General features: G+C 41.0%; 2 protein-coding genes across 5 annotated transcripts; both read right to left on the reverse strand.

Annotated features, from left to right (window-relative positions):
- Positions 1–282: 282 nt before the first annotated feature.
- Positions 283–8,840, reverse strand: pomgnt1 (protein O-linked mannose N-acetylglucosaminyltransferase 1 (beta 1,2-)). 4 transcript variants are annotated; one of them, XM_081718173.1, is made up of 23 exons: positions 8,705–8,840; positions 8,457–8,506; positions 8,067–8,222; positions 7,770–7,872; positions 7,283–7,398; positions 6,890–6,955; positions 6,399–6,512; positions 6,163–6,280; positions 5,942–6,040; positions 5,511–5,638; positions 5,158–5,228; positions 4,991–5,066; positions 4,788–4,871; positions 4,596–4,637; positions 4,159–4,217; positions 3,879–3,951; positions 3,564–3,692; positions 3,263–3,388; positions 2,662–2,726; positions 2,505–2,549; positions 2,082–2,217; positions 1,871–1,980; positions 283–1,793 (listed from the first exon to the last, which is right to left on the reverse strand). In XM_081718173.1, exons 3-23 carry the CDS (start codon positions 8,196–8,198, stop codon positions 1,712–1,714), a joined length of 1,974 nt encoding a protein of 657 aa, XP_081574299.1. In that variant the 5' UTR covers positions 8,199–8,222; positions 8,457–8,506; positions 8,705–8,840; the 3' UTR covers positions 283–1,711. The 4 variants fall into 4 exon arrangements, with proteins under 4 accessions (XP_081574299.1, XP_081574302.1, XP_081574301.1 ...); XM_081718176.1 differs by lacking the exon at positions 7,770–7,872; XM_081718175.1 differs by lacking the exons at positions 7,770–7,872; positions 8,457–8,506 and having other exon boundaries at positions 8,067–8,217.
- A 408-nt stretch (positions 8,841–9,248) lies between these two features.
- prpf38a (pre-mRNA processing factor 38A) lies at positions 9,249–13,201 on the reverse strand. The gene is made up of 10 exons (XM_026998859.3): positions 12,991–13,201; positions 12,309–12,468; positions 11,425–11,546; positions 11,239–11,324; positions 11,021–11,131; positions 10,660–10,766; positions 10,260–10,286; positions 9,949–10,052; positions 9,709–9,757; positions 9,249–9,526 (listed from the first exon to the last, which is right to left on the reverse strand). The coding sequence occupies exons 1-10, from the start codon at positions 13,118–13,120 to the stop codon at positions 9,481–9,483; spliced, it is 942 nt and encodes a 313-aa protein (XP_026854660.1). The 5' UTR covers positions 13,121–13,201; the 3' UTR covers positions 9,249–9,480.
- Between the last annotated feature and the right edge of the window lie 19 nt (positions 13,202–13,220).

The following is a 13,220-nucleotide window of genomic DNA, read 5'->3' on the forward strand; positions in this document are numbered from 1 at the left end:
TACTTGTGTTACCATTTAGTTCTGGAGTTACCTATATATATATATTTTTTTTTTTTATTTACGTTTAGGTAACTAATCGGAAACACTGGATAAAGGTCATCCAAATTCTGCCTTAAAAGATACCAGTTTTCTTAGATTCAGAAGCTTTAGCATAGTGAATATTACAAAAGATTTACAAAAGAAGATACAAAAAGTGTACAATCGGAAGTATACGCAACTGATTACGTGTGCTTTAAAGCATAAAAGTGTTAGAAATAAATTTTAAAAACCATTAACCAAATATTAACCAAACTTTCCAGTTTATTAAAGAAAACAAAACTTAATTCAAACAGATGTAACAGAAAATCAAAAGGAAAGACATATTTAATGTTCTTTGTAACTTGTGATATTTTCATTTCATATTCCAGTTACTTCGAAAGAGGAAATTAAAGAAAATCCCTAATGTGCCACAGTCCCTCAGCTATTACACATTTTTGCATACAGAAACAGATTTAACATAGAAAAAAAAAAAACAACAACTCATGTTTGTGCCTGCAATTTACAACGTTCTAATTTACAACAGACAATGAAACCTCAGGTCATGAAATGTCTTGGACATTGTTGCATGATCATATATGATTATCATCAAATACAGGCAGTCATATCACAGGGCAAACTTGATGTATTTGAGGCTAAAAAACCATAATCCTCTCCACTGACTTGCTTGCCAGTTAACACAACTTCAGATAGCCTCTGAACCCTCTGACAGACCAGTAATCTACTCAACATCAAGTGGATGTAATATTTTAAATGGGGCATACGTGAATTGAACATCTTGTGCAACCAGAGAGAGAGAGAGAGAGAGAGAGAGAGAGAGATACTTTAATTTGCTTTAATTTACTAAAAGAACGCAACTTCATACAGCCTTGAATTAAGCTATCACCTAAGGCGAGAATGTTTATTTTAACAGGAGCACCACGTATTCTCTCAGCCAGCCACGGATCTCCTTGTGGGGAACACTTGATAAATAATAAATATAACCATAGTTAGATATGCACTCCTCTCATTGAAAGTGTATGACAAAAATATGATAATTTTGTTTAAAAAATATATATCTATAGCACTTTATATCGGAAACAATGCTAGGCCTTTGTCTCTAAATGTATTGTTCTTGGATAAAAGTGAACTCTAACAAAATAAGAAACCTCAACAGGTTTGATACTGGCAAAATAAATAGACTTAAGTTAAAATGTACAGTACAGCAGAACTCATTCAGTAGTGTTAAAAAATAGTGATTAGATTCAGCCATTTCCTTCTGGTGAAGCGTTCCTCTGATATCTAGATTTGGCTTCTCTTTTGCTTAAAACTACCCAGCGATGTCCTTTATTATGAGACCAAATCAAGTCCATGAAATGTTTACCTGCTCCTTTCTGAAAGAAAGTCAGTTTTCTTTGCACAAGCAGAGGCAAGATCATCCACGGAGGTTTTATGAACGGGCTGCTACCATCATGGAACACTTCGCGTTAACGCAACGAGCCCTACATGCCTTATCCTCACTCATACAACGCAAGAGCTTGCAGTGCCCGTGAGCAGCATAATACCAGCTGCTCCCCTGGTGAAGTAGAGGCAGTGGTGGCTGGCCCAGCTTCTCGCTGGAGGCTCTTCCAGCACAACAGAGCCTGGGCGACAAGCCCTGGCCCTAGAGCGGGCCTGGGCACCAGCGGCAGCTGCACTACATCTGCTCCACAGGGGCTCCCTCCTCTTTGGGCGGAGGTTCCAAATGAATCGGGGTGACATGGGTAGGTTTCCTGATGCTGTGGGAGAGGATTTTGTAAGATGTGGAAAGTGAGAGAGCGAGCGAGAGATATGAAACAAACGTTTTAGGACTCACGAGTAAGGAGAGACTGAAACAGCCACAACGAGCACATGGTTCTTCTTCCTGAAGAGCCTCCACAACCCTCGGTGATAGCCTCGAACATCCAGGTCCCACACGTGCAGACACTGCACATGGAGAACACACCCAACAATTGTGACACTGAGCTTTCATCTTTGGCCAGTGCTTGGGTCGATTTGGTCTTGGTTAGGACAGGAGACTGCTCTACCTTAGCCAACTCAGTCCAGGTGCTGGTGTCTGACTCCTGTTCCATTCTGATGAACATAACATAGGTCTTTCCCTCGGTGTCAGGGATGAAGGAGTCGTCACACGGGTTTCTGCTATGGTCCAGAACTTCCGCTTCACTACAAACACATGCGCACAAATATGCACACAATGACCAACGTGTGAAATTGTTGGCACCCATTAAAGAAGTAGGAGTAAGAATAGGGTTAACCCTAAATCTCAATTTAACCCTCTGCCTTAGATCCCTCCCTGTCTATCTGCTTGTACATATTTTAGGGGATTACTGTTGGGATATGTGAAAGACAAGTTTACTACTAGTAGTCAATTACTTTAAATGTTAAGAGTTGGTCATCTGTTTTATTGAGTACTTCCTTAAATGCTGATAAGGAATGTGGATTTAATTTACCGTAACAGGTTTTGAATCTCTTTCTCATAAGCATTGTTCTTCAAACTGTTGAGAGAAAGCAGAGAAAAATACAGACAAAATGAGGTCATATTGGAAATGTGTGTGTGCTTAGAGCAACTTAAATGACACTAACGTAAGAGCTTGCTTTTTTACGTACCCGTCAATATTTTTCAGCTGAACATTTGGGACTGTGTTAAACTTGTGCTTCTTAAAGTATACTTCCTACACAGAAAATGAAGAATATTAGAAAATTATTCATAATCACACATTTTTCTAGGTTCTAAATGGACCTGGGGTTGTGTGAAAATGTGGTTGTGTGGTCTTGTCAATAAATGCTGTAAAAAGCACCCTAGGCTAAACACGAACTTTGGTGCAGACATTCATAACCATCTCTGGTGTGTGGCGGCATGGATGCATGGTTGCAATCCATGTTCTCGAGACTGACATTCATGCATAATGGCCCCAGTTAAAATAATCTAAATCCCTCTCCCACCCACACTCCCATAGTGTAGCCGCAAGCCTAGTGGCACTAGAGATATGTGCAGTTTCATTTGTCTGGAAAAGCAGGAGGAGTAGACTACCAACAGCCCACATTCATCAGTGCAGCACCCTATTAATTAACTGGCAAATGTATTGATTTTTACAGGGTAAGCATGGTGTGTGCATGTAGTGCAAAAGATTTACTGGTGTTCCAGCTTTTTAACTCAAATTAACTGAAGAGAAGTCGTGATAAAAGGTCCTTGCAAGTGCACACTCACGTGGAAGTAGCCGTTCATGTTGAGGCCAATGATGCCAAAGTGGTATGAGCGCGAGACGTCAGGAATTATGCACTCTCTCCCCTTCCTCTGCTCCGGCATCCGCATCCACATATCCCAGTCCCACAGCTACCAGAGAGACGGCGCGGGACACCGGGCGTTAACGTGTACAAGGAGGCATCACGGTGGGAAAATATGGACAGGGAACTTGTCTTGAAAGGTATATTAAGCAGGGCTGCTTTATTAATTTAGCCATGTGAACAGAACGGTGAATTCTACACACAGCTCCACGGAGCTTCCTGACCTTCTCGGGCGTGGGCCACTTGGGCTCGAGCTCATCCTTGTAGAGGTTCTTTTTCAACACCCAGCCCAGCCCAGGCATGCTCTCCACCCTGTAGAGCAGGGACGGGTCCTCTGCCGTGTGCTCGTAGCCCTGCAGAGGACATCCAACACAAGCGCTGCTTTACTGTGCCATCACAATAACTGGCAGGAACAATGGGTAGGTCAGAGTCACTGTCAAGCCACATCTTAATCTGACAGGTTAATCTAATCATCAATGTCCATTATTTATGACATACACAATATACTGGACAGAACAGGATATGACTGCAATACTCACCTGGTCATTCCATGCAGAGATACAATAGAGGGTCTCATCTTCTTCCAGCAAATGAATGGTTTGACTGAGAAAGCTTTGGACAAATGGAGGTGAGGGTTGACATGAATACTACTGTATCTACACAGTAAAGATGCAATATTTGATGTACTTATCTAAGGTTTCGCATCTCTAAGAAAAAAAAAAAAGACAAATGCCTAGGATGTTTGCAAGCCTTTGTGAGGGAGTATGCTGCCCTCTAGTGAGCACACGCCGCAATTGCAAACACTAAGCACGTGCATACCTAAAGAAGTCTATGGAAATATCCAGGTCTTCCTCCAAGACAATGGCGAAGTTAGCATCCTAAAAATGAACAATGTCAAAAACATGTAAAATCTCCCACACCCTGCCACAGAATGCTCTCCTGTCACAGCATCACTCCAAGTAGTGCCAGCCTCCTGTAACATTTGAATTTGTGGGAGAACATTCTTGAGCTACAGGCTGTGCATTTCTGACAAGTATTTGCATTGTGAAGCACTTGGAAGATACAGTCAACACTGCAGTGAGATTATACAGCCAATCAGCTACTACTTTGTAAAAAAAAAGAAGACATCACTCCTATTCTTTAAAGGAAAGCCATTTGTGACACTGAAAGTATAGACTACAACTTGAATCTCACACACGCTGCTGAGCAGTGGTTTTACAGGGCTTTACTGTACAGTTGGGAGGGATGATACTCACCGGATGTAGATTGAAAGTTGCAGTCAAACTGGCTTTGTAATGCTATGAGAAACATAAAGCAAATCTAGCCAACCATGCGTCCTCATTAACTAGGATGCCGATTTTAATTATAACAAAATGACAGCAATGTGCTATAACTGATCATTTAAAGAGGCAATCAACATGCACCCTTTCCACCATCTGAAAAGTCACCTGTGACACGCGTGCGTTCTTTATGCTGATTGGAGTGTGCTGAACCCCTTTAAGACCAAACAGCTCCACCACATCCATAGGCTCCTGTAGAAAAGAAACAATCAGTAATTAAGACCTGCATGTGCCTTCCTGTGTTTGACCGTGATGGGAAAGTGCAGAAGGATCATCAGTACACAGAGGAGACAAGAAAAGCAAGCAGCTACCTCGTAATATCCATCAATGAACACGGTGATCATCTGTGGGTTCACGCCATGGGCTGACAGCAGAGAGCGCAGCATTCTGCATCAGCACACACGCGCATACATAAACATTCCTTCATTGGCAACCATATGGTAACTGGCATGGGCTAATGAAACGGAACTCTACTTGCCTGTAGAGATAGTTCGGTCTATTCCCCGCAATGACAGCAACCGGGACACTGTAGACGTTATTGTTTGGGAGCTAGATAAGAGGCAAAAGGACTTCGCTGAAAACCTGATGCCTGAACAGGGTTAAATGGTCAATATTATTGTGTATAAACAACAAAACCACTGAAAATTAAATATACTATAGCCATCATATGAACAATAAACAACAGTATATACAGCAACCTTCTATACCTAGACCAACACGTTCTTACACAATGCATTAAACATCTTCTGAGATACCAGACAACCACAAATGCAAACCACTCCGGGTTTGCAGGACGCATATATCTGCAGCTGGGTGAAAGTGGGGTCTCACCGGCTCTGGGTTGAACTCTATGGGTGCTGGGTCCTTGCAGCTGCAGATGCTGCCATAGCCCTCCACTTTACTGCAGAAGAGCTTCCTCCTGCGGTTCAGCTCCGTGTCTGCCCAGCGACACTCTGCTTCTGCATGAGAACATGGAGATGCAGAACGCTGCTAGGCCACTGTGCGACCGTGTAAGGGATGATAACCATCTCATTAACTGTCTGCCAGTGGGTGTGGTAGCACTTGCTCATTGGACTAGTGTCCAAGGGGATGTGAGCAACTGAGTGAATGCAGATGAATATTTGTACCGTTAACCTTGTTCAGTACAGCCTTGTACACTGCCAAACCCCAAGAGTGTGTAAAATTTCCCTACGACTAAGGACCCACACTATGCAGTGGAAGCCAGCAATCACAGAACTCAAACCAGTGATGCAGGTCTGTACCTTCAGAGGCAGTGAGTTGAACCTCAGTCTTCAATAGCACAGGGTCTCCCCACGTAGAGAGAGCTGGTGACTTTGAGTGCTTCTCCCCATACACCTGACCTTAAGACACACACTGTTAACTAGCAGCCAGAGGACTGCGAGCATAAAACCCACATCCCTGATCCCTGCGCTTCAGCCCACTTGTATGTCAAGAAATTGGCAAAGTCACCTAAGAGACCTACCTCCTTTCTTCACTACCAGAGTCCACATATCCCTCCAGCTAAGAGTAGTGGCCACTTGGCTACCTAGCCCCTTCAGAAGGCTCTTGGCAGCATCTTTCAAATGGAACGTTCCCTCATCCTGAGCACCACACAGAGCAGTCAGCAAGACTCAGCATTGTCAGACACATGCTCAGGAAAAAGACTGCAACAAGCACTTTTAAAAAGTGTTCGTATTTGAGGGAGTGGCTTCCCGTAACCTTGACGGTAAAGATGAGGATTCTGCCCCGAGTGACCATGTTGAGGAAGAGGATCATCGCTTCATCCTCATGTGGTGAGTAGGTGTCAAAGACTCTCTTTGCCATTACATGACCCTTTGAAGGCAAGACAACACATCAGGCAACTTTTCATTCCTTGCTGTAGTACTAGATTACTGCCGTAGATCAAGCCCTGGGGACCAGCTAGTACAAGAGACCTCCTCAAATAATACCCAACAAGCATTTTCATGTATCATAAGGCTTAAACCAGTGAACTTGGTTCCAAGCCAACATTTATCCCAAGGCAAGTAAACTGCAATGACTGCAAAAAACTGCACAGACTACAATAATGATTTACAGACATTGCAGATCTTCTAAAGTCTGCCTGACTGTGGTATTTAATTGAGACACTAAAACTAACTTTGGGATTAAAAACAATAATTTATTGCTTTACCAATAAGTCAAGAGGTTTCACACAAATAAGCTCTACTTACAGTGGCCTGATTGAGCACGATGACGTGTATGCCTCTTCCCTGCTCCCGCACCTCATCCTCCAGTACCTAAAGAAAACCCAAAAATCAGACAGTCCAGTACAGTACAATAAGATAGTACAGTAGCAGCTGATCCAGATTGTGCTTCAGGGTTGATACCCTAGTTAACGTGGCAGTTAACTGATTAACTGATTTCAGGCATGTTAGCACAGGGCACTAACCAAGTTATATTCCCCAACTAATATTCTGTATTAACACTAACTAAATGAATCACCCAGCAGAATATGATGCAGTACAATTAAAACCAGGTATTAATTGACTGGCATAAAAAAAACTGCTTGAAGCAGAAATGAACCATGTCAGAGAAAAGCTGTAATAGTGCACAGTCTCACTTACTGTGGTACCATCTACTGCCACATACACCTTGGAGCGACTGGAGTAAACCTCAATGTCCAACACCTTGCGCCCACTGGCTGGTCTTCGTGGGGTCTCCATGTTGACCAAAGAATCATCTGAGAAAGCATTCAGTGATGATGTGTTGCCCACATAACAAAAATGCAAACAACAATCATTATATTGTTATTCTACTGTTAACAACAATAATCTGTTATTGTTAAGGGATATGTCTAATCTTAGAACCAGAACAAAAATATTCATTACTTTGGAAATGCAGAACATTAGGTCTTCACATGTAAGGACTTTGTTAAAGTACAAGTGGTACCTGTCTTGGATATCTACTAGCCTGCAGAGATTAGTTCCAGCACTAAAAAAAAAACAAAACCCACAACTAAAACTTTGTTTGCTGGAACTAAACTATGCAGGGCGGGAGATCCCTCAGGCAACCCTGGCTTAAGGGGATAACTTGTCAGCACTGATGACATACCATAGTCCCGCCCAGAATCCTGCTCGCTTTCTGCTCTCCTTGTGTCAAGAATAAGTTTGATGTTTACGATTACTGTAATTAACAGGAATAGGACTGCACCGGCCTGAGGACATGAAAACAAAACTCAAATGAAAGCAGAATGTGCTGTCCTGCAATCTCACTGCAGGTCACATGTGAACTGGTGAGATGTTTAAGGAGCAAGGCAAAGGCAAACCATACAGGAGGAAACTGAGGTAGCTCCAGAAAAATACTCAGGTGCAACTAAATTTGCATAAACGAAGACACATGCATGCTTGCCTGGCAAAGTCGGCGGATAGCCCGTTTGTTGGTGAGTTTGTATTTCCATGTAAGATAGAAGCTGCGCTGTTGTCTGGGGATGAAAGGTTTCGCTCGTGGATTGGGCGTCCAAGTGTCCATCCCTGTTAACATCCTGCTCCTGCTGTTACAACTGAGCTGCCAATGTAATCCAACACAGCGCCTCAGTCAAACTTGAACATTTACAGGGGTGATTTACTGCTGACGCCGGGACCACCATGCATTCCGTATAACACATTCTATTTTGCCTTTTAACTACTCTAAAGGACTAACATTACCCGAACAGCCTTTTTTTTTTGTAAGGCCAAAGCAGTGGAGCGGAATTTCAAAAGTGAAAAAGTAGCAAATACAAAAGTACAAAGACTCGCCTACCGTTAGTTCCTATTGCAACTCGTTGCAATTAAAATTATCTTGCTAGTTAGCTGGAAAGGTAAAGTCAGCTGTTAGTAAACCATTACTGCAACCACTGCAGGAATGTGAGCTAGCGAGCAAAGCAAACTAACCTGGCTAAAACAGCTAGCCAACTACTGTTAATACCTCAGTATGCAACTGTTTAATGCTGACTTACATTGGACAGAAAACTAAATGGCGCGAGTGCATGGTATATTAAAACGATTTACCGTTACTGCGGTTTATGTGTCGAATGCACGCATGCTGAGACGGACTGGATTCTTATATTTCTAGTGCCGAAAAAGGATAGCACCGTTAGAGTGGCTGTTTGCATGTGAAATCTGGACGCACACATATGAGCGAAGGCAACAACTGCTAATTATTCATTGGCTGCCGCCTGGTTTATTTTTCATAATAAGAGTCTTACGGCCTATACGTTTTAGAAGCAATTTCAGGTTGACCTTCATGCAGGAGCCATTAGGTCGTCTGTAATACAAGTGCTTGGTCCCATTGTGAAACAAGAACCAACGAGTGTTGTAGTTATTTTATAACTATATCCAATACAACTTGGTTAAGGACCTTGCTCAGATACCCAACAGTGGAAGTTGTGGCACTTGAACTGGCAACCTTCTGATTAAACGTTGAGTACCTTAATCACTGCCCCACTGACTTGGTCCAATTTAAAAGGTAACTACAACATGGAAGAATAAATTATATAAAGGCATCAAAAACTAAATACATGGTGTTTTAATGCAACATGAAGGAACTGACATGTTAAAATCACAAAGCAACGATTTATTGTGGTTTCATAATTGACCCTATGATCACAATATATTTTAAGGACTACTGCAATATACTTTAAGAATAAAAATTGTCTGAAAAAAAGTTTTATAACCACCCAAATATAAAAGGTAGATCATAGCATCAAAACGAGAAGATAAACAACATGAATCTATTTTTTACATTACTAATACAAGTATTACATAAAAACAATTAAAGAAATCAATCATTCATTTCCTCTTCGACTCCTCTTGTGACTCTTCTTTGATCGACTACATTGGAAACAGACAAATACATTAGATAAAGTGCTGAATGTATATTATCCATACAAGTGCATATGAACAAAAACAATAAATACCAAATAAATATACACAAACAACAAAATTTCCCAAATTACAAATTCATCCAAGTAGTGTGCTGAATGCTGAGCCATTCTTTACTAGTGTTCAGTTACCTTTCGGGGGACTTTGAGTGGCTGCGATGTCTGTGACTTCTGTGGTGACCTGAAATAACATCATGCATATGTAGATCAACTATATCATTAGAAAAACACCACCACCAATAGACAAATCAAACAATTAAAAATAAAGAAAAAAATATCTAATTAATTTACTAAATCCTCTATAACTGAAAACATTCTAATGCAGAACATCCGCAGTACTAAAGCAGAAATATGGCTGGAGAAAGAGGCTACCTGGAGATTTGGAGCGGTGCCTCCTGTCTCTGGACCTGCTGCGGTGTCTGCGGGGACTCTTACTGCGGTGGCGGTCTCGCTCGCGCTCACGTCTGGGTGACGGGCTGTGGGAACACAGAGTTCAAGAGCAGTGTAGTCATTCAAACAGTATTATTCTGGTGCTCAGCATGTGACATTGTAGCTAAGGACAAGTATGGTTCACATTTTCACTGTGTTTATAAACAATGAGAAAAAAGCAGTATAGCAAGCAGAAATGAGGTGGATAGAGTTGCTATAGATGTGTGTGTGTGTGTGTGTGTGTGTGTGTGTACCTTCGTCTCCTGGGTGACCTGCTTCGTCTGTATCAAGGTACATATGAAAGTAATCAGTGAATGTCAACCCAACTGTTCACAATGACAAAACTTTAAACATGATGAATTCAGCCCTTTATCTATTTAAAGACTCATCCATGTATTACTTTACAATACTCAATAAAGTCAAGTAGTTGGTTCAATGTCTTCAAAATTCAACCCTTAGCAAACAAACAAACAAAAAACGCATTGGAATTTATGTTCAGTTTGAGTTTAATAAAAGATAAGCACTGTTTTAAGAATTGTGTGAAGTGTGACTGAATTGCATAATTGTAGTTTTATAGTAATAATTATATTTATTTTCCTGGAGCATTCTTTCAATTAATGAATAGCTAAAAGACATGAGGTGCTAAACACGGACCTTCTGGGTGAACGGCTGCGTCTGTAGCGTGGAGAAGGAGACCTTCGAGGCCTATCCATATCTCTGTAACTTCGTCTGTGTGGCTCTGGCGTCTGGACCCTCTCCGGCTAGCCAAAGGAGGAAAAAATTACAAATATGTTTCTAAAATAACTCTGATAATTCATTTTGTCTATAGATTGCTATTTGGTGTCCATCTCGCCAAGCTAAAGTGAGGTGTGTACGAAACAGATTTAATTATTTCTGATACATGTCTATGGTTCTAACTCACTGTCCCCCCCGCATTGTGTGCCTTTGTTGTATAAATGAAACCAAGCGAAGTAGTAGAAAACACTTTGACATCACTTGGACAATTGAACACTACCTTCTCCTCCTCCTCATCCTCATCTTCGCTGGACTCCACCTCATCTAGGTCTTCTTCAAGTGCACTGATGCGAGGATCTAGCTGCTCAGCCTCCTCCAGAACTTGCCTTTTCTAGAAAATTCACAACGAGTACTCAGCACCATGAGTTCACAAACCCAAGCTTAAAACAGCAAAGTGACAACACAACAACAAATGTTCCAGATTTTAGACAAACCAACCTGAAGCCTTGGGAGAATAATGTCACACACACGTTCTCCATGAAGTAGTTCATCTATGAACTCATCCACATGCATCAGCTCAAACTCTGAGGAAAGAAAAAATAGTTTAGGAGACCCCTTTGTTTAGCAAATATTACATGGTTGACAATTTGTGCATCGGTTTTATTGTGCAAATATGCATCTTACCTCCATTTCTGTTTTGACTTTTGATTTTTCTATAATCATTATACAGTGGTTCCAAATACTTGTAGCAGTCCACTGAGGTGCCTGTCAGGCGCATATACATTGCTCCAAGCAAGCGAACATATCTGGAAAGAACACAAGAAATAGTCCGATATGATTAAACAGATGCTCTTCACAAATACCATGTAAACATATGCCAAATCTAGCTGCATCTCCACACTGTGACCCTTTGTTTCCTGTAATGATTTTTTTTATAACTGAACTGGGCTTCAAAATCTGCCTGTTATTCTTAACAAGTAGAGTTTTTGTATATTAAGTGCCTGGGGCCCCATCCCATGAAGCAGAATTGATTGCTTAGAATATAAACATCTCTCAGACAGTCTTCACAAAAGACAAAATTTAACTGAACAAGTCTAGTTTCAGCAAAAGCAACGCTCAAAATTAGACTAAATAAATATATAGACAACCATGGCATTAAAAATGACATTATTTTAATTGGTCCGGATAGTAATTTAACAGAAATTAATTTAAATCTTTTCCATTTCCACCATAAGTTCCAGACGTTGAACTTCAGTCTTTTTGCATGACACCCCCCCTCCTTTTGTTTACTTTGAGTAATCAACTCTTAATTTGTTTTCATAGTTGAAGATATTGCCAATATTTTGATATTATCGTGCTTTACAAAGGGAATACTAGGGATGTTAAATTCAATACAGCTGACAATTGGTTCAATAGCTCTTTATAAGCCATAAAATCAAAATAAGCTTAAACGTTAGCTGACAAAGCAATAAATCCTGCTGCAGGAAACAGGCCCCAGGAAATCTCAAACTAGATAACAGACAGAAACCAACGGCCAACTAATTAACGTGTGACAGTGAACTGCATACTTGAAATCTTCATTCTTGATGAACTCAACAATGATGTCCTTTTCGGGCTGAATCTGGAGCATCTTTAGGGTCAGGCACAAGAATGGTGTCGGTTTGATGTTTCCACCATACACTCCACCGACATACTTTAGTTCCATTGCTTTGTCCACAACAAGCTCAGCTTCAATTGATGAATACAGTGGCCATTGAGTAGAAAAAAAGAGAGTTACACTCAAGACAATCATTTATAAAAGTGTGCGTGTTCCAATTGGTTACATACAGATGTCATTACAGTACTATTTACACGTGCAATAGTTAAAATGCAAGCAAGCTGTTCAGAGGTAGCTTGCTAAACATTACAGCTGGGAATTAAGTTTGGTTGTTTTGAACTGTAGAACACATAAGATACCCAGTTAGCTACACTTGCCAGTCAGTTTGCAAAAAAACCAACTTCGTTAGCTAGCTAGCCTAACCTAGGTTAGTAACTATATAACGTTAGCTAGCTAAGGCAGCTATTTTGGGTTTAGATGGACAGCTAGTAAAACACTTTTGCTTTAGTTGCTACGTAAACCTCTAGGTATTGTTAGAAATTATGTTTGCGTTAAATGATTAAATAACGAACTAAATGTCACAATTCGTTCGCTGAGTTAGTTTAATATCAAACTAGCTCCGCCCGCTAGCCAGCATAGCATAGTGTTCGTACCTGTAAGGCCAAAGCATTCTTCCTTCCAGTATTTAGACTCGTAAATTCGCGTTCGTATAATTTTCTCCACAAGGTATTGGGGATTAGTTCCATGTATACTGTTTGCGTCTTTAACGGTTCTGTTTGCCATTTCACAAAAATATAAATGAATGAAACACGTTCATGCGGTTCGATGAGAAACAAATGAACCACTGTGCTTCCGGGTGCACATACATCCACTTCCTCGGGTC

Source organism: Electrophorus electricus, chromosome 7, assembly GCF_041902795.1.
Source record: "Electrophorus electricus isolate QZ-2024a chromosome 7, ASM4190279v1, whole genome shotgun sequence".
Taxonomy (NCBI): Eukaryota; Metazoa; Chordata; class Actinopteri; order Gymnotiformes; family Gymnotidae; genus Electrophorus; species Electrophorus electricus.